Source organism: Solanum pennellii, chromosome 1 (genome assembly GCF_001406875.1).
Source record: "Solanum pennellii chromosome 1, SPENNV200".
Lineage (NCBI taxonomy): Eukaryota > Viridiplantae > Streptophyta > Magnoliopsida > Solanales > Solanaceae > Solanum > Solanum pennellii.
In genome coordinates this window covers 105,335,340-105,362,683 of record NC_028637.1, presented here as the reverse complement: position 1 = coordinate 105,362,683, position 27,344 = coordinate 105,335,340, and the positions used below count along the sequence as shown (strand labels likewise).

At 33.5% G+C, this 27,344-nt stretch overlaps 5 protein-coding genes across 6 annotated transcripts; 2 read left to right on the top strand and 3 right to left on the bottom strand.

Annotated features, from left to right (window-relative positions):
* Window positions 1-2,957: 2,957 nt before the first annotated feature.
* LOC107003682 (dual-specificity RNA methyltransferase RlmN) lies at window positions 2,958-7,528 on the top strand. Its single transcript, XM_015201997.2, has 9 exons — window positions 2,958-3,210; window positions 3,299-3,461; window positions 3,714-3,824; window positions 4,018-4,152; window positions 4,963-5,067; window positions 5,289-5,458; window positions 6,027-6,126; window positions 6,428-6,681; window positions 6,916-7,528. The coding sequence occupies exons 1-8, from the start codon at window positions 3,119-3,121 to the stop codon at window positions 6,671-6,673; spliced, it is 1,122 nt and encodes a 373-aa protein (XP_015057483.1). The 5' UTR covers window positions 2,958-3,118; the 3' UTR covers window positions 6,674-6,681; window positions 6,916-7,528.
* Window positions 7,529-7,767: 239 nt separating this feature from the next.
* LOC107003689 (protein CASC3) lies at window positions 7,768-10,814 on the bottom strand. 2 transcript variants are annotated; one of them, XM_015202001.2, is made up of 4 exons: window positions 10,662-10,814; window positions 9,771-10,080; window positions 9,216-9,276; window positions 7,768-8,668 (listed from the first exon to the last, which is right to left on the bottom strand). In XM_015202001.2, the coding sequence occupies exons 1-4, from the start codon at window positions 10,730-10,732 to the stop codon at window positions 8,100-8,102; spliced, it is 1,011 nt and encodes a 336-aa protein (XP_015057487.1). In that variant the 5' UTR covers window positions 10,733-10,814; the 3' UTR covers window positions 7,768-8,099. The 2 variants fall into 2 exon arrangements, with proteins under 2 accessions (XP_015057487.1, XP_015057491.1); XM_015202005.2 differs by having other exon boundaries at window positions 9,801-10,080.
* Window positions 10,815-11,895: 1,081 nt separating this feature from the next.
* LOC107014508 lies at window positions 11,896-13,147 on the bottom strand. Its single transcript, XM_015214441.2, has 2 exons — window positions 12,522-13,147; window positions 11,896-12,186 (listed from the first exon to the last, which is right to left on the bottom strand). The coding sequence occupies exons 1-2, from the start codon at window positions 13,038-13,040 to the stop codon at window positions 12,016-12,018; spliced, it is 690 nt and encodes a 229-aa protein (XP_015069927.1). The 5' UTR covers window positions 13,041-13,147; the 3' UTR covers window positions 11,896-12,015.
* A 354-nt stretch (window positions 13,148-13,501) lies between these two features.
* On the bottom strand, window positions 13,502-19,147 carry LOC107011472 (DNA polymerase kappa). The gene is made up of 14 exons (XM_015210994.2): window positions 18,967-19,147; window positions 18,546-18,718; window positions 17,815-17,988; window positions 17,523-17,646; window positions 17,338-17,438; window positions 17,153-17,239; window positions 16,752-16,847; window positions 16,500-16,620; window positions 16,147-16,275; window positions 15,890-15,981; window positions 15,689-15,800; window positions 14,359-14,687; window positions 13,942-14,252; window positions 13,502-13,829 (listed from the first exon to the last, which is right to left on the bottom strand). Exons 1-14 carry the CDS (start codon window positions 19,058-19,060, stop codon window positions 13,706-13,708), a joined length of 2,067 nt encoding a protein of 688 aa, XP_015066480.1. The 5' UTR covers window positions 19,061-19,147; the 3' UTR covers window positions 13,502-13,705.
* A 4,958-nt stretch (window positions 19,148-24,105) lies between these two features.
* On the top strand, window positions 24,106-26,069 carry LOC107031357 (endo-1,4-beta-xylanase 5-like). The gene is made up of 2 exons (XM_015232692.2): window positions 24,106-24,995; window positions 25,683-26,069. The coding sequence occupies exons 1-2, from the start codon at window positions 24,408-24,410 to the stop codon at window positions 26,040-26,042; spliced, it is 948 nt and encodes a 315-aa protein (XP_015088178.1). The 5' UTR covers window positions 24,106-24,407; the 3' UTR covers window positions 26,043-26,069.
* Window positions 26,070-27,344: the final 1,275 nt, after the last annotated feature.

The window sequence follows — 27,344 nt, the reverse complement described above, 5'->3', positions numbered from 1 at the left end:
TTATAGCACATCAATTAATAATATATTAATTAAAAAACATATATTTAAAAATAAACTATTTATAGCATATTATTATCAAGTTATAGCACATTAACTAATAATATATTAATAAAAAAATTTATTTTATTATATAACTGATAATTATTATGTTTAAATAATTAGTTTTATTTATTCACTTACCTTTTATCAACAAAATCTTTTAAATTATTACTGATTAATCAATTGCCTTTTAATGTTTTTAATATAAATAATAAATTATTATTTATTAAATATTAATTAAACTTCATATTATATAGTTACCTTTTAAAAAACAAAATCAAAAAATTAGGAATTTAATTTTAATTAATTTCATATTATATGGTTATCCAATAACTACCCACCCCATATCAACCAATATTTTTTTATCTCCCCCCAATACACTCAACCTCTCCCCATTTATTAATGATTAAGAATTCTGACAACATTTATTAAGTTGCTTTTGACAGTGCATTTATTGAATGTTGCATGCCTGAGAATTTGAAGAGTTTACCTTTTTATTGAGTTAAATTAAAGCTAGATAAATTATTAGCATTACAATTATTCTTCATTCCAAAATTTCTCTATTATTTTGAAATTTCTTTCAACATATAATTCATTCCCCCCCCCCCCAAGAATTCAAGATTATTTTCATAGCTGCATATTTCAGTTCTGATGGATAACTTTGTGTCAATTTTAATTAAACATGGTGGAAAGTGAAATTCGTCGGGTTAGTTTTTAGTTATGATTTGTTTCTTTTAATTATGAATTGTTGATTTTATTTAGATTTGTCTTTTTTTACATTTAAAACATTGTTAAATTTTTTTATTAACTGTATTATCTGTAATACAATTTGTAAATTTTTTTTAAAAAGAAACAGTATGTTCTGTATAGCGTACATGAAGTCTGAAGTTTATTTTTTTAGTGAATGAAATGTGTATGAAACATGTATCATTGGTGTATGAATTTTTTTTTAATAGTACAAAATTTTGTTTTCCCACAATCTCAGTGTTATAGACACTCTCTATATATTGAATTTCTCATCTGACAAGATGAAACATATCCAATTGGAATATTATTTGACTGCATTTATATGCTCATTTGAAAGTTTGATAGATCATCTGGCTAAAGCGTTGTGTGATTAAATTGCAGGTTAAAATCCTACCTGTCAAATATGTTATGAAGAAGGACGATGATGCTTTTGTAAGGATTGATGAAGTTCTATCTAGTCTCAAGGGAAAGGATCGTAATGGTCTATTATATGGTGGGATATCTTTTGAATGGTCTATAATGTATCGATGTTACAATTATTTATGTATGAATTTTGTTTGAAGTAGATTGCAACTTTATATAAACTAACTTAACAATGCATGTATCATTATAGTTTATAATTGGCAGTATAGTTCAATGTATATTTTTAATGTATAAACATTGTATGAATTATGAATGCCATATTGATTTTGATATTTGTAACAGAAATCAATGATATATATATATAAACATTGTATGAATATTGTATGAACATTGTATGAATAACATATAGAACACTTTATGAATGGCAGGACAGTAATGTTTATATTTATAATGTATAAACATTGTATGATTATGAATGACATACTGAACTTTGACATATGCAACAGAAACAAATGATATATATGAACATTGTATGAATACAACCTGAAGATTATATGAATGGCAGTATAGTTCAATTTATATAAGATTATATGAATGTCATATTGTACTTTGACATATGTAACATAAACAAATGATATATATATATATGAAAATTGAATGAAAACTGTATGAAATATTATATGAATACCATAAATGTCAGTGATAACTACTCCACTCAATGAAACAAAATGTGTTTATAACATTCAAAACAACATAATAACAAATTTAACATTACGAAATCATTGTTTTTGCACAGGATAATTTGAACATGTCTTTCTATTGTGTCCAACCTGACGGCATCTACTGCAAGTCATTTTCGTCCTTTTGAATTTCACGTCAGCAAACACCTTCCATAATTGTTCACTTGTCAAATATGATTTTGCAAAACCATCGTTAAAATATAATGGCATGAATGAGCCTTTTCTTTAACGGTAAAGGCATAAATGAGTCAAACTTTTAACTGATAGCGTAAATAAGCCTTTTCTGAAAGTTCAATGGCATATTTGAGCATTTTCCCTTGTTTTCAATACGTTGAAGGTGACATCTTTTGAGGAGTAGTAGTAATAGTTACGCGTATTTAAGCTTGGAAAAGTAGTAAGTATAATCATTACACGTGTTGAAACTGATGTGAGTAGTAAATATAACATTACACGTGTTGAAACTGAGAAAAAAAAATTACATTACGTTTATGCCATAAACAACAATAGATATGACTTTGCTAGTGAAAATAAGCCAGTTTTAAACTTTTTTTTAATAATCTCTCTTATATTCTCTCTAAAGTCTTAATTCATAATCATGAACATTAATATGTTGTCGAGTCACAACCACTTAATGTAGCACATTTTGATTCCGTTAACTGAAAACAAACGGCAAGCAATAGAATTATGAGGTGTATTTATTTGAAAAAGGCTTATGTATGATCTAGTAAGGAATCTAATAAATATATTCAGTTTGGTTGAATTGTACTTATTGTATAACAAGATGTTCACTTTTGATCATTTACTCTAAACTAATGAGTGTATTTTTAAAAATGTATTAACTTGGACTATACGTAGCTAACAAAATTCACATATCCAGTGTTGTCTTCTTTGTGAGTTTCAAAGAAAAAAGAAACTTCATAAAATCTTACACCATTTTCACTACTTTCTCCGACAAAATTTACTATTTTCTCTTTTAATATAATTTTCTCTAATAAGTGTAATACCATTTATGTTTTAAATTTTAAGTTCTCTCTTTTGATTCAATTTTTGAATTAAATGATCTTTGCATTGCAAGGGTATAATTTGCAATTACAAGAAAATTTTGGACCTTTTCCCAAATTCAATTTTGCAAAACTATACCTAGTGTTTTTGCCGATTGCAAACGTCGCCGTTAGAACATCGGCCGTCGTTGCTCCAGTTAGGGCAAGAAAAAGTGAAGTGAAGGTTCAATGGCGTTGAAATCAGTATTCGATTCTTCAGTGATTAGGGCAGAATTCGACAAAGCCGGAATCAACAATCGCTTCATCCCTCTTATTTGGAAGTTAGTTTCCACTCTTGTTCTAGTTTCTTTAGATGATGAAAAAGTTCTTTTTTCTGCTCATAATTGTTGTGTGTATGTGCATGAATAGGTATGTAATACAGAATCCAGATTGCAATTGGGAAGATATTCCATCTTTGCCCTCGTCGGCTTACACTTTGCTTCGTGCCAAGTTCAAAGCTTCAACTTCTGTTGTCCACTCTGTCTTCGAGTCAAACGACGGGGTTACCACCAAGCTCCTTATCAAGCTTCAGGTTAAATTCATACTCAAAATCCTTCACAAATTGCTATTTAACAGGAGTGGCGGTGTGTTAGATTTTGATTGTTTCCCAAATTTTGGAATTTGTGTTATTGTTCTAATAGTAGGTTTGAGGTGTCGGTGTGCCCTTTTTATGTGCTTTAGATGTTTCTGATATACATATTAAGAAAAAAGGTGGTGCTTTATAGTATTTTAACCTGAACTTGTTGGTTTACAATCATATCTCATTGACGATTTTAAATACTAGAATGGAGCATTTGTGGAGTCTGTTATTATGAGATATGACTCCAGCTTGGGGAAATTAAATGGAAAGCCTCGTCCTGGAGGACCAAGATCAACCTTGTGTGTATCCTCTCAGGTATGTCATTTTATTAACTTATATCTAGTAATGGCTGAGTTGCTTGTATATTAGCTGCAAACTGTTTTATCCTTTCGGCAACAGCAACAACATACCCTGCGTAATCCTTCCAATTATCCCTATGGCATGCCTAAGTATTTGATGTTCTGATCTGAAAGACGTTTTATGTTGACCAGACGCTCTTTTCTTAAAGGTTGGATGCAAAATGGGCTGTACATTCTGTGCTACAGGAACCATGGGGTTCAAAAATAACCTGTCTTCTGGAGAGATAGTTGAACAGTTGGTGCATGCCTCTCGTTTATCAACCATCCGTAATATTGTTTTCATGGTATCGTTTTTTCCTTTGTACGATTTTACTTTTCTCCATGGTATTTGTTGTCTAGTTAGTGGTGGATCTGGATTTTGAAGGCACCTGGTTCTATGTTCTTTAGGCCTTTCATTGTTTCGCTTTTTAATCAGTTGACTTATGAGCTCCAAAAAAGCTCTCAAACTTGTTACAATTTGTCAAGGTTCTTAAACTTGTCTGTGTAATTTCCCAAATTACTGAAGTACAAGTTTCTTCCTCCATCTCGATAAAAATTGATCAACTTTTTGCTACAGCAAGTTTAAGAGTAAATGCTTGTGCAGATTATTTTATGGACTAAGAAAAGTTAATAAACTAATTGTTGAAATGTGACTAGTGCAGTTGAAAAAATCTCGCATTAAATTTGTAGCAGCAAAAGTAGTAGTATTAATCAAATATGTGGATTGACAGAGGTGAAAAGCTTTCTCCTGAAAGTAGGTTAGGATTTATTGGATGGACGAAAAAGGAATAGGTAAAGTTTCTTGGTAGAATGGTGTAAGCTGGAATATAATACATCAGAGTTGCAAATTCGCTAATGAAGTTTGGGAGAATCTGTTGGAGAGAAAAGAGATGTGAAGTATCAAAGTTTCAAGCTGGAAACTGAGGATATAGCTAAACTTCTTCCAGTCCTTGTAGAAGGATTTTCTGATTTGAATTCATCCATCAGAGTAATTAAGAATTTTGGATGCATTCTTGTTGTCTACTTTATAATTTCATTTTAAGTATTTGGTTTGTTTCCATCCGCTCATTCTTGAGTGTTCATTTTTGTTGCATTATCATCCAACTGATGCACAGGGAATGGGAGAACCGTTGAACAACTACTCTTCCCTGGTGGATGCCATACGAGTGATGACTGCATCTCCATTTCAGATCTCTCCTAGAAAAATTACAGTCTCAACGGTATGAGCGACCTATTGATGTCTATTTCTTTCATATTACAATATGCTATATGGTTGCTCACCTTGACTTCTTGATGCACACTCATTTTTATGTACTTGTGGTATTTTATGTAATAAAATTTTTCATATCAGGAGTCTGCTTTCTCACAATTAGCTCTTTCGTTGCATGCTTTTATTATATAGATCACATGAACAGTAAATAATTGGTTAACTGTTTTGTAGGTTGGAATAATTCATGCCATTAATAAGCTCCACAATGACATCCCAAATTTGAACTTGGCAGTCTCTTTGCATGCACCGGTGCAAGATATCCGTTGTCAGATAATGCCAGCAGCAAGAGCTTTTCCTTTGGAAAAACTCATGAATGCACTGCAAGAATATCAAAAGAAAAGGTGTTGCCATTGCCCTGTTATAGTTATATAGCATTCACTGTCTTTTTCCCATTTTAAATTGTGCCATTTGACTTGCATGGAGATTAAGATATTAACTTGTGTATTATATAATAAGTGGTCGTAGCAACTATCATAGTTTTGAACTCAGATAGATGACATCAGTGTTTTTAGTCGATAATCAAGGTTTAAGTTTATTTAAGGCCCATCAGATAGGGATTTTAACCCTATGTATTTCAAATTTCATAACCTTAATTTTTGTCCATTTATTTATATTAAAGTAAATTTGGACTTCAAACTTTATTCAGATTGCAGTAATGACAAGTTCATTGGAAATTTAAAATTTTGGCAGCTCATTGTAAAGCCATGTCTTCAAATGGAGCCCTAATTATGTCGAGTTATTAAAACTTTTGAAAGTTCAATAAATTAAAGTATAAATAGAATGCTATTATACATTTGTGAACAGTTATAAGATGGAAAGAGTGGAATAAGTTGAGGCACATAAATTATCTTTAATGTCCATGATGACCAGTATAAGTTGCTGAAAGATCTTATTTTTCCCTTATTTTAGCCAGCAAAAGATCTTTATCGAATATATTATGCTTGATGGAGTAAATGATGAGGAGCAACACGCGCATCAGCTTGGGAAACTGCTAGAAGCATTTCAAGTGGTGAGTTTTAAGCAGTTAATGTAAATCCCACCCTAAAAATGTGGGCTGTGAGTACATATGCGAGTTAATTTCTTCTTAACACATTTAGGTTGCATCCCTGGATGTTTCCAAACTAAAAAACATTTACTTGGAGGGAAAAGATAAAAACGAGGAGAAAGAGAGAGAGAGAGTCTATGTCGATCAGCCATCAGACAGTGGGGGTCTTACGACCTATATCTAAACAGTTCATTTCATCTTTTACTCACAGAGAATTTTTCAAGTGTGTTTGCATTTACATCAAAATATTGTTTTTCTTTCACAGGTTGTGAATCTCATACCTTTTAATCCAATTGGATCATTAAGTCAATTCATTACCAGTACAAATCAGAAAGTCGCCAGGTTTCAGAAAATATTAAGGGATATCTATGATATTCGCACAACTGTTCGCAAGGAGATGGGCCAAGATATAAGTGGTGCCTGTGGTCAATTGGTGGTTAATCTTCCAGATAAACGCTCTATCAGCAATGCAGCTCCTCTAACAGACATCGAGGATATTCGTAGGCAGTAGAGTTAAAGGTATGTTCTAGGTTCTTAAATTAGATCTAATTTTCAATCAAGGCCCCCCACTTGATCAGGCTTTAGTACATTTGCAAGTGATATTAGTTTGCAGAAATTTGAACCAAATTCAGCTATAAAAGAAGTCTATTCCTCTTGTTATCTTGATCAGTATTATTTAAAGAAGACAATAGGGAAACCCATGTACAATATTGATGCATACAGAATGTAACGGTGACCAAACTTTTTCTGCAGAATTCTATGTTAAAAGGAGAGAGGATTAGCAGCTCTATCTACAGGATCTATATCGCTTTCAGTATTGGCATCAAGTTGCTGTTAGTCCCTGCCAATCTGTGGTTGTGGTTGAACTAAGTTGGATCTCACTTTTCAGAAGGCTTTTGTGGAAAGGTCTTAATGGAGGAGTGAATGATGCATCACAGGCTGAAGGGAGATATATGACGAGCTATCTTTCTAATATATATATCTTTTCCTTTTCTCAAATTAGGAATGTAATTTTTTAAAATTAGAAATCGCACTTCAGAGGCATGGACGTGTACAAGAAATTGCTCAAGGAGATGTGTGTTCAGAAAATAGTGTGCACAATCATGAAATTAGAAGACATCATAAGCTAGGCTAGTGATGTTGGTCTGCACCTATGATTTGAGATGTATGCAATTTTAAATCACCACATTTCACAAGCATAAATTTTCATTTTAAGCTAGGCTACTGATGTTGGTCTGCACCTATGATTTGAGATGTATGCAATTTTAAATCACCACATTTCACAAGCATAAATTTTCATTTTAAGCTAGGCTACTGATGTTGGTCTGCACCTATGATTTGAGATGTATGCAATTTTAAATCACCACATTTCACAAGCATAAATTTTCTTTTTAAGTTCTGGAGGAATTTTGGTTCATAATGTCAAATACTAGCCACTGAATTCAATAGTTCACACAGAAATCAAGCTGGAGAATACATGGACAAATAATGGGAGAATATAATGAGACCCCAAAGAGATGAAACATTTCCCCATGTCATTTAGGCATGAACGGAAATTTAAGTATAAAGATGATGATGTTGCATGCAATTTTGTGGCGGACATCGTTACAAAAGATGAATTCAATAATTCCAGAAGAACCCGAAAATGAGGGACGAGTCCATGCTGTAGTCAAACCTTGGTGCCCATTACTAATACACTATAAATGTTCACAGAGCACACAACTAACAACCCAGCATTTTTGAGAAGCTTTCTGCAAGTCCACAACTAAAATCACATTTCCCCAAACACAAATCCAAACAACAGATACAAAATAGCATTGCCTTAAATCAAAATCGAGAGGATTGTACAGCAATAACTTTGATCATCAGTAATAACCCCACCTACCTTTTTCGACAAACAAAGAAACAGGAACTACCACTTCACTTAACTGCAAGACCTATGAAGACAATAGTGCTTCGATTTTTGCTATTTGATCTTCTTCATTCTTCGGAGTTGGATTCTTGTTTGCCTCATCATAAAGATCGTGTTTCCACTTTTCAACCACCTTACTTGGATTAGGTCCTTGCCTTGAACTGAATCTGTCTCTCCCCCTGTGATCACTATTGCCGTGGTACCTGTCTCTTGATGGAAATTTGCCCCTCCATGTTTGACCCCTGTTTGCATACCTCTCACCAGTAAATGGTCTCTCATATCTACCAGGATGGCGTGACATGTGGTCAGTTCTTTCATTCCTTCTTCCGCCATCTACTTCAGGGTGAGAAGGATTAGGCTTAACAAGCTCCGTTGCAGCTTTCTCAACTTTTTCAGTATCCACTGGAATCTTTTCCTCCCTAAATGACCTTTTCTTCACAGGTGGTTTAGGATCTTCCTTTACTTCAAAGTACCTGTCATGGTGCCAAACATCATTTTGCCTGCCTGAAACTTTGCTCTTCTCGTCATTCATCTGCTTATCATTTGTTGTGGCTCTGTTCGATGTCTCTTTCGCATCTTTCCACCATCCTCGCTCTTCAGGGGGAAACAAAAGATAGTAACTAAATCTTGAACACTAAATACACAGGTCATAATATGCAGGTAGGAAATACTGTTTTCTTCTCTAGATATGTTTAGCTGACTTTGCTCTCAAGCATTTTCTACTTCTCAAAACTTAAGAGCATCATATGTTTATACATAGTAGAATAAGTATCTAACATACTTGCACCGAGAAGTGTAGTCTAACGACCAATGAAGTTGATGCGAACATTGGAGACTGGGGTTTGAGTCCTCTTACTTGAGGAATTACATGGTACCTATGTTGGCCCGGTGTAATAGTTGAGGTGCACACAAGTTGGCCCATACACCAGCATTAGCAAGGAAAAAAGCTAGATAATGTACCAATAACAAGTTGGCCTAGGCACCAAGCAAAGAAAAGGAGGGTTCTCTCATTACAGACAGATTCTGATCACAGGTAAGTCAAGTTAGACGTCACACAATGGTCTGATCCTTGCTTTTGCTACTCAGGAAAGAAAAATGGCAGGTTCTCATCAAAATGCAAGAATAATATGTGGAAACTCACCAGTTGCTGCCTTATGCCTGAAGCTTCTATCAACTTGCCCAGCACTACCACGCTCATCGTGCTGTTATAAGATATGCACAGGCAAGTCTAACATGGTTATATACATGGATCTACTTGGAAGTCAACAGGCTGAACAAGAATCCCACAACATCAGCCACAATATAAGAAAAAAAAGTAGATTAACTTAAATCAATGCACTTGTCCGTGGAAAATCTATTCTCGTCTACTGAAATTCAAAAATCTGAAATTCATTTATTCATTTTCTGACAATTAGAACCTAAAATTTATTCAAATAAAAATTTTGGTTTCATTTGTTCTCTTGCTAAGTTGAATTCCATTCTCATCCCTCCCCACTAATTAACAGTAATGTTATCCTAATTGTGCACATGAATGAACAAAGGAACTATCATCAAGTATATTCGCATGCTTCAATAAAGTAGAAACAAACTCCTCCAAAGAGCCAGGTCACCAAAATTACCACACCAGTAGTCAAAGGCATAATCTAACACAAACTGACACAATAGCAAATGAAGTTAGTATACACAACACGGAAACCTGAAAAAATGAGGTAGAACGAGGTATTACTGATGGATTTGTAGAGTGTTTGGATGATCGATGGCGAGATCCTTCATTGAGATCAGAAGACTCTTTGATCCCATCATCTTTAACTGCTACATTCTCAGATGGTTTCCTTGGAGTTCTTTCTGACTTCGAATCTTGCACTGACGGAGCATCAAGAGGCACATCATCTTGCAGACGGCGATGGTGTTTTAAATCCCGTTCTGAATTGTTTTCACTATCTAAATTGTGTGTGGTAGGTGGCCTCTCAGTTTCTTGTCTACTTTGTCTCCTTGATCTCTTTGGACTAGAAAGAACAAACATGATACAGAATATTAGCACACGATTTGTATACGCAAAATCCACATCATTTACAAATTGAGTTATATTCCAAATGAAGCAAAAGGTGTGCAATAAACAGAAATCCAATTTCACACGACACAATTTACTGTTTCCAGTTGTGAAGCAGTTGAAGACACAACTCTTTAACTCTCAAAACCAAAAATGGTTTCTTATGTTACTCCAGTACTTTTTAATATAACAACCCGTTCATTTATGTCGAAAAAGCTTAAAATCTCGAAGACCAAATGGTTCTTTCATTCTCAACCCACTATTTTTCCTCCTCTCAGCAGTACTCGTATAAATTCAGTCCTACAGAAACCCCAATGTCACGTAACTAATTTTCATTTTAACGCCGATACAGAAAAGAAAAACAGAAAACTTCACAGACCCGAGAAATCCTAAAAGTTCAACATTACAAAATCCCGCCAACTGTTCCTTTTTCCTCAGCTCTTCTAATAATGAATTTTATTCGAACCCTAAATCATTCGAAAGCTATTAAAAAATTCATAAGGTTCCCAATTATTTCAAGAAAATATAATCGATTACCTGGGTTCTTGATCGAACCGGGAACGATGACGTTTCGAGTCGGAATCGCGACCCTCTCGACGAGACGACATTAGGGTAAGAAGATAACTTGGCTAAAGCTGGGACTCATAAATGGTGATGACAGCCTACAATGGAAGCTTATGTAAACCAGATATTCGGGTCGAGGATACAGTGTGGGCCCAATATTAGTGGGCCTTAAGACTTGTGCGAAATAGGCTCTTTCAATGTCACCATTTAAGTTTTAACCTCTTTAAGAAAAAATATTTGCAAAAATAACCTTATGGCCACCATGAGGTACGTAAAATTTTAACGATGGACACAACTTCTTTTGGCATCAAGAATCGATAAAATTTCCAGATAAATTTGACTAATCGCCAAATCTTTGTCATAAATCTAGACGAAAATCAAATTGATGGACGAAACCAGGAATTTATGGCCAAATTTAGATGAATTGTTATTGTTTTGATTATAAATTCTGATAAATCACCAAAAGTGACCACCAACCTAACCAATCTTGTGTACAAATTTCACCAACAAAGTTTTTTTGCTTCAAAATTAGTCCATCAAATAACTCCAAATTTGACACATGTTCTTCTATTATTATCCCAACAATTTACAATAGTTAGATTTAACATAAACCTTCAAACATCAACACTCATTTTGTCTTTTTCAACAAGTCATTTAAAAGATAAACAGACACAATAATGGTGATAAGCAATGAATCTTTAATTTTCTACGTTACATATTTCAGTGCTTTCTAATTGTAATTATGTACCCATAAATTTGATTTATTTAAAGATGGATAAGGGCTAGAAATTTTCTAGCGTGCGTCTAACATTATTAATGTTTGTTAACAAGGCCAAAAGTAAAACAGTATTACAAGAGGTTACTGAAAATAAATTTCACTATTTTAAGGTATGCTAGATGGCTTAATATTTTTTAAAACTTTTAGATAAAGATAGTTATAATCAATTGTCATATACAAAATCAGACAAGCAACTTCATACAACATACTTAGAACATATTGACGTGAAATAATTCTTTATATTGTTGGTAGATACTTATTATTTAAATAAATCTGAAATAAAATGATGGTAGATGAACTTAAGTATGTACTTGTTTACGAAGATGTTCTTTGAAAACCAAACTCGAAATTAATTATTTCAAAAACTATTTCCAAAATAAAATTCAATCACTACCATTTTGGTTCATTAACTAAGGAGAGCAGGAAGAAAAAAAAAAAAAATCAGCCCATATATGATATCAAACATATACTAAAGTATATAAGTATATTTAGTGTACGTAGCCAAACAACTGAGTTAAAGTCGAGGTCGTTGAAGGATTGAAGTAAAAATCAACTCTTTGGTTTAAATCTGGTGCACCATTTTACAAGAAGATGTTCAATGCCTGCATCCATTCGAGTTCCTACGCCTCCCCAGACTAACATGTGACCAACATCTCCAAGTGATTCACCACTAACTTGGTGAACCGTCTTGAAGCCAATCCTTGTGTAGAATTTCACAAGCTGTTACAATCAAAGAGAAATGTCCAATTTGTAATCAGAATCCACTCTTCTACTCGAATTAGAAAGTAAAAATCAGTAGGTGTGAATGCTTGCAGTAGAAAAGCCTATTGTCTAGTGATAAGAGTGCAATACATTGACATGTTACATATTTGAACTGTGTCTCAGACGAAAGGCTTTGGTAGCTAAGTGAAAAAAGGGGAATTAACTCCCACCCTCCTCTTGTTGACATAATGAAGCCGGAGTTAACAATTAACAACAAGAGAAATTGCAATCCAAAAACAGGGTAAACAATTGCATGATAATTAACCCAGAAGGAGGGAAAATTGATGAATAACCTTGGTGTGGTAAAGCTCAGTATCATAAATGGCGAGCAATTCAGCTTTTTTACAACCAGAGTCATAACCATGCCTAATTGCGACTGCTCCAATAAACAATCCAATCCCAAATATTGATTTTTCCATCCCCAGAGTCTCTCTCTGAAGTCTGATTGAGTCTAAATGTAGAATTTTACCTTGAAACCAAACCCTTATCAAACCCTCAGCTTTTCCAAGGTCTCTTTGGGTTTTTATGCTCTTCGCTGTGATTCTGAAAAAGGGCCCTAATGTTTTCAGCTGAAGATCAAGATTTTGGGATCTCGATGCCTCCATGATTTCTGACATGGTCGGAAAGTTATCCTCAGAATTTATACTGCTTGTTCTTGTTTTTTGGTCACTCTGAGATGAACTACTGGAGAGTGAAATACGAGAGATGAGGGATTTTGGATGTTTTGTAGATGTTGGTATTCTTGGATGAGGGAATTGAGTTGTGGTGTTTCTGATAGAGATTGGGCATTTTGTGCAAGGATATGAACTCATTGTAGTGGAAATTTTAGGATATGAAATTGTGGAATGCCTCACAAAGTAGACATTTTATTTACTCTTTTTATTTCAACTTTCAACATTACTATCTTTGCAGTTTATCGATCACATAATTGTCCATTCATGTGGACTCATGTCTTCCAAATAATCATAATACGATAAACTAATGAACTTTTCCCAATCATATATGCGTCATAAGAAAAAAAACCAATTAATCACTCATATGATTTCATTTAATAAAAAAACAATAAGCCTCTTCCCAAAGCTAAACATCTTGTTTAATACATACAAGATTTCAATAGATTATATCATTTATCGTCATTTCATAATAATGAGCATTAGCAATCTAAAGAATAAATACACAATTTTACAACAAGATAGAGAGAGTTGTTATACAAAACCGTAGTTATTAAAAATTAATAATCAAAACATTGTATTTAAAATAACAATACAATAGATAACAACCATCCAAACAAGTGAAAGTTAACCATAACACTTGTTGCAGAGTTTTACTATATACAATTATACAGTTATATACAAAGAATACATGGATAAAGAAATAGACCGCACCCTCCCCACACTGGATATGTTGTGTTGTACATGGAAAAAGAAAATTTTATTATTATCTTCTGAATAAATAGAGTTTCACTATGTTATGCCTTTCAAAAATTCTGGTTTGTTTTAACAAAGAATGCGTCAATTGGTACATATTTGCTAGCAGTTGGAGAGGGTTTCTGTTTCTTTTTCTGCCGACTGCTGCTTCCAGTATGGCCTCTCTGGGCAGCCCTAGCAAAAAATTAGGAAAGAAAAGGATGACACCACCAGTACTGATACAATGGCATTTAACTAGATGAGGAAATATATTCATGATTCATCAACACCATGAAGTAGAAGGTACCTCTGTTGTGGCATAAAACTTCTGTGGTGGTTACCTGATTCTTCACCTTGCAACTTTTCAGCAAGATGAAAATCAGAATGTTCTTGCCTTTCTTCAATGAAACTTGGAGGCAGTTCAATACCACAAATAGAGCATTTGTAGTCGTCCACCCAAAGAAATAATTGCATCTGATCTGATGCAGAGCCTGCTTCATCATTCGCGCAGTTAACACCAACTTCCCATCTATCACAGCTGCTTGCCTCCAATTGTCTCACATAAGAATCGACCTTATCAGACTTTATTGTATGATCAGTATCGGTTGGTTCATGAACCTGAATACAATGACATGTTGACAATTAGAAAGCTCAGTATTTGAATCATTTTACTTTCTTTGGTCATATAGATGCACTTTAGCTTTTTGGTGAGAAAAACATATACCTTAGGTTGAGGTTCACTACTTTGAGGTATAAGAGTTTCATTAAATTCTTCATTAATGTTCCCTATTGCATGGCAACTGTAAGTAGAATCTGATGCCTGGTTCTCCATTGAAGAGACACGCAGATCACAAGATGTCTCAGGGCAGTAGGTAGGACAACAATTCTCATCAACTGAGAAAGTATTATCACAAACATTAGAGACCAAGGGCCTGTAATCACTAGTCTTTCCTCCAGAAGCATCTCCAGAAAAAATGAAACTAGAAAGAGTTTTTTGTGTAGGATCAGGTGGAATCCCGTTCTTGTCTTCACTGAAATGAGACATTCGAAGACCTGATAGAAAAGTTCAACTGCTTAGTCAAAATGCCTCATGCTGGAAATTTGCAGTCAAATAAAACAACATCAAAATAGGTAATGGCAACAGCTGAACATGTCATTTCCAGCTCAGGGAAGACAATAATATTAATGGTGTTTGGATTCTGTTTTAGGCCTTTTGATGCCCCCAAAGCACATTCATAAATCCATAATTAACCAATGAATGAAATTAAAAGTTACAGAAACATGGTGGCAAGTGAGTGGGACAGCATTGAAAACTGATAGAAGCAAAATAATAAAAATTTAAAACCCCTCCACTGTTGTAAAAGAGGGCAAAGTCCCCTCATACAAATCAAAATAAGACCTATAAAACAGCAAATCCAAATAACCTAAGGAACTAATAAAATCTATGAATTGTTCTCTATATTTGCTTCTTCTTTTGCGCTGCCTGATAATGTAAACCTTCTTCAGAGAAATTATAGGCTTTCGAATGTTTTATTCATTAGTAGCTGTAACCTCTCCTTCAATCCGATAGCAGCCTCAGAAAGATTAGGAGAAAATAAATTTTGCAAACTTCAAGCTACACATTGCTACCAAATTTCAATTGATATCATGAATTTTTCAAACCAAATAAAAATATTAACACATCAAATTCCAGGTCCCCCTTTCACTCGTCATCTGCAGTAATTAAGCAGAAGGAAAGAAGATGACTCCGCTAAGATGTAAAAGCAGACCAATATTTGATCAACAGCTTATAATCTTTTTTAAAAAGAAAAAAATTAAAAAATTGAAGTGTATTGTGGTATAGTATATAAATCAGTACATGATTCCAACCACATGTGAATTTAAGTATTTTGAGGCACATATTTTATGCTTTTCTCCACGAACACAATCATCTTAATATTCCCACACACAAAAACAATAACAGCTTATTTATAGCACTGAGCAATATAGAGAAGGGAAACCACACAAGACAACCATATTTTCTAAAAGGAACTGAACAATGTTTAAGTACCCACCCATGAGCCTCAAAGAAACAGGAAATTCGGCCTTAAGCAGCTTTGAAGCATGTTTCAAGATTTCCTCACTTGAACTTATGTAACTTGGCAAAGTCACCGCTCGAGATCGAATCTGGAGACCTTGACTATATCAGCTAATGTTATATAGAAATAACCTAAATCTATGTAGTAAAAGTCACTAAAGCAAAATGTTGGAAGTACCTCAAAGGATGCGGTCTTCAGTTTTAGTGTCAATGTTCGCCCAAAAAGACCTTCCTTTATCATATCAGCAGAAAGCATTTCTGATAGATCAACTGCAAGCCAAAGTTAGCAAAATTAACTTGGTTTCAGGGTAAATTATTTCTGGGCTTCCAGCAGAATGAAAATTTCTCCATACTCAAAAATCTAAAGAGGGGGGGGAAGAAGGGACATATGCATTGGTCATGCAATCTGAAACACTGCAGTAACTAAAACCATACCTAATTTTTGAAAAAGCAAAGCTTCGTCGCTAGTGGCTGAAAATGTTCTTTCGTTACTTATACTCTTTCTCATCCTATATTGAGGAGTATCGGTTCCACCAAGCCCTAGACCTACGGAAAGGAAAAAGTCTGCAACAAAAAGGCAACTGATATGTTGTCAATATACAGAAGAATCCATCAAGGGGAAAATTCAGGACACAAGCAGTGACCACTTCAGTTGATCAAATTTGAAGAAAACCTCTCAAACACAACAGAACATCATATTATACAGCTCAAATCGAGATTGAACTTTCTAGGTTGTGTGCTTGTCAGATTAAGGGGTAATAAAGAGATCGATTGTATCATTATCAAACCTGCTGAAGAACGAGAAAACAGGCCACAAAGGGAACTACTCTTTTGCAGCATCTCCTCACAGGTTGCTATTCCAAAGACATCCTTTAAGATACGTTCAGTGACCTTACCAATGCCCCCAATCTGTACATAGTTTCCTGAATGTCAGATTATAGACCTACATCCTAAAATGTAAAAGCAAAAGTGAACTGCCCAATTTGAATGAAGATACTTCACAAACCAGAGAGCCTAAACAAAACAGCTACTCTCTGTACCTTCCTTATTGGAAGTGAAGAAATAAATGTCACAACAGCACTTCGATCATTTGGCAAAACAAACTGGCCATTTGGTTTGTTGATATCTGAACAAACCTGTGAGACGGAATAAAGAAGCTATTATTCGAAAATCCACATTTGATACAAAAAAGTGTGAATAGCTGAATGTGTCTAATTAGTTGGATTTCCAATCCATTTTCTATCATGGTTTTCCAAAATTATGATGCAATCTTTCCCTATTTTGGTGAGGCATACCTAGAAATGAGTTTGGATAATCCTCCTAGAGTCAATGCAGAAACTAATGCATCCTGTAGAAGCCTCGAAAAGATTCTATGTAGAAAGCATATATTAATTTCATAAGAGGACAAAGAACTAAAATAAATTATTTTCATTTTCAATACCTTAGCAAGTAAGCGGTTTGGTGCAACTCCAGCACTGCACGTTAGACCTGTCTCAAGGTGTACACTTTCTCTAAGCTCTTTAGCTACCTTAAAGGAGTGGAACAACCGAAAAAAGGAAAGAAAAAACAAAGATAGATAAGATTTGGGAGGAAATTTTGATGGAATAGAATTTAATGTAGACTTACTTCTCCACTCGTAATGCCCCTCTCTTTGCAAACACTAGTAATATCTAGGTATGCCTCATCCAAGCTGGCAGCCAAAAAGTTCGGATCATATTTCTGAAAAACTATGAGAAGATGGATTAACAATCCAAATAATTAGGCACATACCAATCAAAAACAACTTAGTCCATAGAATTACAGTATGCAACCTTTTCTTGTTAAGTTGCTGTAATGATTATATTTCTGAAAGTCTACAGGGACAAATAACAACTCTGGACATAGTTTACGTGCAATGAATCCAGGCATCGCAGCTCGAACACCAAATTTCCGGGCCTATAAAGCATAAGTACATGTTATTCAGAAAAAGGGAAAAGGAATACAAAGAAACAACATAATTTACAGAAATAGGAATCTGAAAGCTAAATTATAAATGAGCTAAACATGAATATCCACCAGCAACATTTGTGCAGAAAGCATCTCTAATTAATCGGAATGTCAAACCTCATAGTTCGCTGTGGAAAGCATGGACATGCTGCCAACAGCCATAGGCCTGCCTTTCAATGAAGGATTACACAAGGTTTCAACAGCTGCATAAAAAGCATCCATATCCACATGTAGCCAGATCCTTGACAAATCACGTGTGGCTTCTAGCTCTAAAATCCTTTTGTCAGCAATCTGGAAAAGAAAAGGAAAGAAGCTAACTTAATATATAAAATTCAATGGAAAGTTTTGGTTATGCAGTTAAAGCCAGACTGCATTCCAACAGAGAACCATCGGTAGATATAGCTTACGCTATGGGTTTATATTAGATTTGAACCCATAACTGTAACAGTACATAGAATTCAACAATAAAAATCTTAAAAGTTGAAGCCATAACAATTTAAAACCTGGATCCACCTCTATTCCCACCCCAGCCCATCTCAGATCCCAACTGACCAAAAAACTAATTGAGTCTGTTCTTCTGACAGTTGGAATTCATAATTGCACACTTAGTATATCCTCATAGAGCAGCAGCCAACTGATCCTAGACTTTAAAAAAAAATCCTTACACGCATCACAAATAAGCACAACATTTTTTTATCATAAATACTCAATCAAATACACTTGGTCATCCACAAACACATCAATTCATGTATGCAGAGAACACAGATAGACAGAAATGGGCAATTAGGTCCCTGACATGACACATTTGAAACATAACCATTTTCCTAATTGACATTAAAAAGAAGTACCTTCTGATGATGAGATATATCTTGTGCAGTGAGTTTGGAGTACTGAATACGCATGTTCTCGATTTTCTGCTTCGTATAAGCTTCCTTCTTTTCCTCATTCTCAAAATACTTGGACCCTTTACTCATTTCATACACTATCCTCTGTACTTTTTCCTTGTCCACTCCTTCCATTCCTACAATTTCGGTCATCAATCACTAAAACCTCGTATAGAACAACATTTTAAACTTTGAGAAAAATTGATCCGAAACCAATTTAAACAAGTTAGGTCAACTAATCAACTCAATTTACATTCAATCGATTGGAAACAATTTCATTCTAAGCTGATCATTTACACTTAAAACAGATGATTGAAGCAATTAATTGTAATAAAACAATTGGAAATACCTAAATATAAAAAAAATACTAAAAAGTAAAAATTACCTGCTTTGGCATTGGTGAAGACTGTGTGATAAGATTCCCATGGGCGAGAAGAAGACGGATCTTCGCTCCCTACTGAAGCTTCGCTCTTCGCCATTGATTGAGTTGCTTCCACAAGAAGATGAAGTTTTCACCTAAAAGGGGAAAGACCGCGGCTTTTGATTTTGTCCCAATTTGATAAATATTTTACGCGCCACCTCTTTAGTTTTTAAACGGAAAAGGGCCTAAAATACCCTTAAAGTATTGAAAATGGTACACAATTACCCCCATCCACCTATTGGCCCCCAAATACCCTTCACATCCACCTTTGGGGCCAAATTTACCCCTTCATTAACGGACCAAAATTAAAAATAATTAAATAATAATTTTTAATTACGTGGCACTCAACCATTGGTTGTAATTTAATTATTTAAAATAATTTTAAACCCATCCATTACCCACCTATTTTAACTAAACCCGCCCCACTTGACCCAATTTAAAAAAAAACCCATCTAATGAAAATACCCTAAAACCTTATTCCTCCAATTTTCACAACTTCATGGACTCCATTGTCTTCTTCTTCTTCCTGAAGAAAATGTCAGCTTCTTCTTCAAAAGACTCATGTGTTCCTATCATGCCACTTTATTTAAAAATTATATTTTTCACATCTTAAAAAACTTGACGGGCCAGCCCACAAATTTTAACTTTTATTATCGTTAACACACTTGTCCTCCTACAAGTGTATGTGCTTTAGTCGTGCATTAGTTTGCCCTTAGCATAGTTGCTTTGAGATCAAATCCAAATTTTAACGTCTGTGTTAAGACCTAATTCGGAGTGTAATTTCGTTGAGGAACTGAGCTATGCTGGTGTTCAGAGGCTTTTAGGATTCATATGTACAGCTGGAACAGTTTCTGAGGCACTTCCACCGCCAACATCTTCTCTAATCTCATCATTTCTGTTGCCACATAATCCAAATGTATGATATGACCTGATTGACTATGTTGGTTTTCTCCTTGTGAAATACTCTCGGACAAACTTCTACTTCGTTGTGAATAAGCTGTTTTTATAGTTATTATGATTATTGAAAGTAAAGGATTATTGAGATGACATTTTTTAATAGAAGTAAATTGAGATGACAGTAAGATGAGAAAGAAGAGAGAACTGTATCCCGTTGCTTCTGAAGCTCCATCAACCTCTTTGCCATAATGNTTAGCATAGTTGCTTTGAGATCAAATCCAAATTTTAACGTCTGTGTTAAGACCTAATTCGGAGTCTAATTTCGTTGAGGAACTGAGCTATGCTAGTGTTCAGTGGCTTTTAGGATTCATATGTACAGCTGGAACAATTTTTGAGGCACTTCCACCGCCAACATCTTCTCTAATCTCATCATTTCTGTTGCCACATAATCCAAATGTATGATATGACCTGATTGACTATGTTGGTTTTCTCCTTGTGAAATACTCTCGGACAAACTTCTACTTCGTTGTGAATAAGCTGTTTTTATAGTTATTATGATTATTGAAAGTAAAGGATTATTGAGATGACATTTTTTAATAGAAGTAAATTGAGATGACAGTAAGATGAGAAAGAAGAGAGAACTGTATCCCGTTGCTTCTGAAGCTCCATCAACCTCTTTGCCATAATGAAAGTGGCATGATAGGAACACATGAGTCTTTTGAAGAAGAAGCTGACATTTTCTTCAGGAAGAAGAAGAAAGAAAACAATGGAGTCCANCTTCCACCGCCAACATCTTCTCTAATCTCATCATTTCTGTTGCCACATAATCCAAATGTATGATGTGACCTGATTGACTATGTTGGTTTTCTCCTTGTGAAATACTCTCGGACAAACTTCTACTTCGTTCACATAAGCTGTTTTTATAGTTATTATGATTATTGAAAGTAAAGGATTATTGAGATGACATTTTTTAATAGAAGTAAATTGAGATGACAGTAAGATGAGAAAGAAGAGAGAACTGTATCCCGTTGCTTCTGAAGCTCCATCAACCTCTTTGCCATAATGAAAGTGGCATGATAGGAACACATGAGTCTTTTGAAGAAGAAGCTGACATTTTCTTCAGGAAGAAGAAGAAAGAAAACAATGGAGTCCATGGAAGATGTGAAAATTGGAGGAATAAGGTTTTAAGGTATTTTAATTAGATGGGTTTTTTTTTAATTGGATCAAGTGGGGCGGGTTTAGTTAAAATGGGTGGGTTTAAAATTATTTTAAATAATTAAATTACAACCAATGATTGAGTGTCACGTAATTAAAAATTATTATTTAATTATTTTTAATTTTGGTCTGTTAATGAAGGGGTAAATTTGGACCTAAAGGTGGATGTGAAGGGTATTTGGGGGCCAATAGGTGGATGGAGGGTAATTGTGTACCATTTTCAATACTTCAAGGGTATTTTAGGCCCTTTTCCGATTTTTAAAATCATATTTTGCATACTTTTAAGTTTTTGAGCTTCACAGATTTCACCCCCGTACTTATTTCCCGGTTACAGAGGTCCAAAACATTGCTTAATGATTCATTTCTCGCCATTGCTTTAAACAAAACAATTTTGTACCTCAAAATAATTTATAAAGACAATATGTATTCTACTTGAATGTGATGAATAAACTTTTTCCAAATACAAAAATAATGTAGAGATTATTTATCATCGACGTATTATAATCAGTATAAAAAACAATATTGCACACACTCATGAGAAATTGGATATTATATAATAAATAAGTGATTAATAAATCCTCAATGTTTGATAGCAAAAATATATTGGACAAAGTTGAGTTGAAAAACAAGTCCTAATCCAAGCCTTCTTTTTTATTTAATTTGTGTTATGAGTTAACCATTAAGTTTTATATACTATGCAAAAAGTAATGACTACTTTTTATTGTGGTCAATCAAATGAAACAAGTGTGCTTGTGTATAAGGGAAAGAGAATTGTTCAAAAAGGGACAAAACTCGACGTCATATTTTTTATGTTCATTTGTCAAAATCCACGTTAATGCAAGTTGAGGCAAAATTTTCTAGCAACTTACTAATGCGGACTGGAAGAACTTCTAAACGTTGTCACTCAAATATTTCCATTAGAATGATAACATACGAGATTGAATTTGTAATCTTGAAAATTAGATATATTTATGTTATAATAGGTAAAAAATGATTTGGTAATGTATTTTATATGTAAATAGCGTATATAATTTAAATTCAAATTTTTTTTATAAATAATCATAACGAGGGAAAAATGTATTTAACTGAATAGAAATTACAAAAAAAAAGCACTTAAACTATGCATTAAAACATGATATTATTGTTATTTTTATGATATTCGGACCAGCTTGGCGACGCACCTCATTTTACCCTACCATCGAATAACTTTAAGATTACTCCATTATTATGATATTAGTATCTTAATGCTTTAAAATTGCAAAAACTAGACAATGACATTTACCATCAAAATCAAGTTGAAGGATAACCGTGTTTTTACATATAATTAAATTTAATTATATGCCCTAGATAGACCGCATTTGCATGCATGTGACCCAAACAATGAACAAGTTTTGTTTATTTCCTTAATTTCCACAAGTAATTAAGAATTATTAACAGTCAATTACTTTAATATTTGAATTTAGCATAAGAATCGAACGTCGTCTTGAAATTCTTTAATTCGTGTCAAACATAAATTGACTTAGAATCTTTAAATACTAACTAATGATACAATTAGCTAGCTGTACTAAATAATTTTTACCTATTAATTTGATAGTAGTTAATACATACCAAACTTTGCAGGTTTTACCTATAAATATGCATGCATTGATCATAGCTTAGTCCAACAACTCGCAATAATAATCCCTACAATTTTTTTTTATAAAAAAACGCATGCATGGAAACTGTGAAGATGGAATATTTTTTACCTTGGCTGGTGATTTTTTTTCTTGTTTGTTGTTCAGGTTCGTAATTAAGCCTAGCTTTGTTGATAATTAAACATCATTTCAAAACCTTTTATATGAATTATATGTATCAACTTTCTCATTTTTTTAGGGGTTGAAGTTTATGGTGAAGACTATAACTATAGTTTCACATCTGAGGTAAAACGCTTCCCCACCTTACGCAGTAATATTTTATTTATGAACCTGGAAGATTTTTTGAATTTCGAAATTTCTATATATACGATTTCAAATTACATACACCAATAGTATAAATATTTTTATACTTATTAAGTGTAATTTAACTTGTTGTACTAATATTGACGCCAAAAAAAAAAAAAAAAAACTTCTTGTAATAGGTGTGACTCGCTCGATTGTGTTTTACAAATATTAATACAAAATTACCATGCATATGCTTCCAGTGTTTGGCAGATCCCCTTAGTGCTCAATACAATGGAGGAATAGTTGTGAATCCAAACTTCAGTGAGGGACTCAATGGCTGGAGAAAATCTGGATTTGCAAATATAGCCACTAGGATGTCCAATAATACAAATAACACTTTCATTGTGGCTACCAACAGAAAAGGACCCCTTCATGGTTTTACCCAAAAATATATCTTAAAAAAAAATACTTACTACGTCACTTCAGGTACTACGATATAATTTTTACTTACTCAATAAATTTTAACCCGCTCATTTGACACTCGTATAATTTGCAGCTTGGGTGAAAGTGAGCCATGCAGATGGAATTATAGATGCTCATGTGGCTCTAGCAGTCAGAGGACCATTTGGAATTCAACGTACTGGATGGGCTATTGCTCGTTCTGGCTGCTGGTCTATGCTAAAAGGTGGCCTAATACTAACTGCTTCAGCTCATGTGGACTTATATCTTGAGGTGAGTTATTTTTGTTCCTTTTATATTCAAAAATATAGACGTAATACATAAACGTGCGTTTTAACTTAATCTTAGTTAACATCTAATACCCTCCATATTTGAGTGTGTACAGTTAAACTTGCAATAAATTGTTTGAACAAGCTATGTATGATTCTTATTTCCTAGTTATACTAAATTCAACTTTGTTTAATTATTTCCACTTGTATTTATTTCTAGGCCAACAATACAGCTATTGAGTTATGGGCAGATAGCATATCAGTAAAACCATTTTCCCAAGAGGAATGGAAATTTCATCAACATCAAAGTACAGAGAAGGTAAATGAGTCGAGTAAATTTTTATTGACTGTGGGTTGGATCTAGCTTAGAAGTCATGAATTCACATAAATCAATTACTTTGTTTCAAATTCTGTATATGTATTTACAAAAATCTGTAATAATAACACGTTGCAGATACGTAAAGCTAAAGTGAAAATCCAAGCAGTGGATTCTCATGGCCAACCATTACCAAACGCAACGGTCTCCCTGGCACAACAGAAGAACAATTTCCCATTTGGCAATGCAATAAGCCAACATATCCTCAACAATAAAGCCTATCAAGATTGGTTTACATCACGATTCAAGTACACGGTTTTCGAGAATGAAATGAAATGGTATGCCAACGAGAAAATCCAGGGCAAACAGGACTACAACATGGCGGATGCCATGCTTAGTCTTGTCCAAAAACATAACATTCAAGTCCGCGGCCACAACATTTTCTGGAACAACCCCCTGAACATGCCCTCGTGGACGCATTCTCTTTCACCAGCACAGCTCGCTACAGCTGCATCGAGAAGGATAAATTCGGTGATGAATCAATACTTAGGCCAACTTATTCACTGGGATGTTGTGAACGAAAACGTCCATTTTTCATTTTTAGAGAACATACTGGGGAAAAATGCGTCTGCTGTTTATTACAAGAAGGCTAATGAAATCGATAGCAAGGCAGTTCCATTCTTGAATGATTTCAATACAATTGAACATGGATTTGATGGAACTTCAAATCCAGCAAAGTACTTGGAAAAAATTCGAGATCTTCGATCCCACGGTTATAATGGACCGTTGGGAATTGGAGTGCAGGGGCATTTTGTTAAACCAAATTTACCTTATATAAGATCTTCTCTTGATATGCTTGCTTCAGCTGGATTACCAATTTGGATCACCGAGTTAGATGTTGCAAACACCACCAATCAGGTAATTTTCAAGTCTTTTACATAATTTCACTGTTTACGATTTTCAACAGATACTGATTATACATTTATTACAGGCCAAATACAAAAAACAGATCTCTAAAGTTGTTGGTAGTTTTCCCTCAAGTATCTTAACTATGATATTTTCCTATTGAATCATTCAACCTCATATATAATTTGTTTCTTCGAAACATTGTTGGCTGATGTGGGACCAAATTTAGCGAGAGGTATTGATAGAGGATACATGTGTTGTTCTAAAACTCATTAGTCCAATTGACAGTGAAAATGTTTGAAAATAATTGTGTTGTCATTTGAACACGTTACGAAAAAAGAGACTAACACATAGTTTGTCTTCATTCGTTCAATCAAAATCATTACTATACAAACACAATTGAAGACATTTACAACAGAAAAGCCAATCAAAATCAGCCAACGGTGTTTAAAAGGAACAAATTATGAGTGGTTCAATTATTCAATAGGAAAATGACGTAGTTGAAGTACCTGAGCAGAAAAATCCAACAAATTTAAAAATCTGTTTATGAGTTTGGCCTATTTTATTTTTTTTGGTAACAACTGTAAAAGATTTGGCCTATATTATATTGACATGGATTATACATAATAATTTGTAATTTGTTTTATAGTGAATAAAATTCAGTAATCATACACGAAATTAATCTTTAAAATTGGACAGGAGGTATATTTGGAAGAAATCATAAGGGAGGTTCATGCACATCCAGGAGTGAAAGGAATAATGATATGGGCACCATGGGGTCCTAAAGGATGTTACAGAATGTGTTTGACTGATAATAATTTCAAGAATTTGGCTACTGGAGATATTGTTGACAAGATTATTAAAGAATGGAGTCATCAAGGTTTTTCTGGTACTACTAATGAAAATGGCATTATTGAAACTTCACTTTTTCATGGAGAATATCAAGTTGAAATCAATCATCATGAAAAACAAACATATGCCTTGATGACTCAGAAACTTAAGGTGGAAGCACAAAAGGATGAAACAAAGGAAAATTCACATTACACAATTTTTGTTTGACACTATTTACTCTAAATTAAGTATTGATTTTGGTTCTAATAGATAAATTTAATTTGATATTGGTGTAATGGTGTGTCCGCAATAAATTTCTAGTTAAGCATATTTTTATCTTTAATTGTTTTATATGTGCTTTTTTGAATCCTTCTACTTGAATTTTCATAAACTTGATGAATTATTAGTGTGTTCTATTAAATTTGTACTGTTATACCTTATTTGACATTTTCTCGTATAAAGGGGTCCAAAAGAAACATATTTTAATTAATTGAAAGTTAAATATATGCACGTCTAAATAACCAAATTTGATTCTTTTAAAAAAATTATAATGATATTATGATTATTGTGTAACTTCTCGTTTTACAAAATGAAACATTGTTTCTTTAAAATGATATCTAATACGGAGTCTGAAGCCTAAAGGGTATAAAATGTTAATAAAAATTTCAAAACGTTATATGAATATTTATTTTAACCAAAAGGGAAAAATCGCTGGAAGGGCAGCGATTTCGCTTGCCGAAAAAAGTAAAATCGCTGCCTTAGCAGCGATTTCCAAAACAAATTTTTGTTAATAACTTTTAATAAATCGCTGCCTAACCAGCGATTTCTTTAACTTTTTAAATTATTTATTAAAAAAAAAACTTGTCTCCAATTTTTTTTTCCAATCAATTTTTTTTAATTCTTTTTTTTACAATTTTTAAAATTAAATTTTAAATTTTTAAGAAATTTTAATTTTAAATTTTTCTACTACTTATTCCAAAATAATTTTTTTAATGATTTTTTAAAATAAATAGCAATTAAAATTTTTCTAAAAAATTGATTTAAAAAAATATAAAAGAAAATTGGAGAAAAATTGCTGCACTTGCAGCGATTTGCTCCTAATTTTTTTATTTTTTTTTAATTTTAAATAAAAAATTATGAAAATCGCTCCTTAGGGAGCGATTTATTAAAATATCATTAAAAAAAAATTTAGAAATCGCTGCCAAGGCAGCGATTTTACTTTTTTTCAGCAGGCGAAATCGCTGCCCTTCCAGCGATTTTGCCTTTTTGGTTAAAATAAATATTCATATACCATTTTGAAATTTTTATTAACATTTAATACTCTTTAGACTCTGGACTCATCTAATACGCATATGCGTGTTACGTTGGTGAGAAATTTCACTATAACTTAGCCAAATTGTTTTATAAATCCACACTCACAAGTTATTAATGCATAATTATAATTAGGAATTTAATTTGATCAAATACAATGTAACTAAAAAAGTTTTCCCTTTTTTTTTATTATAAACAAAAAATTGGGATCAATTTAGA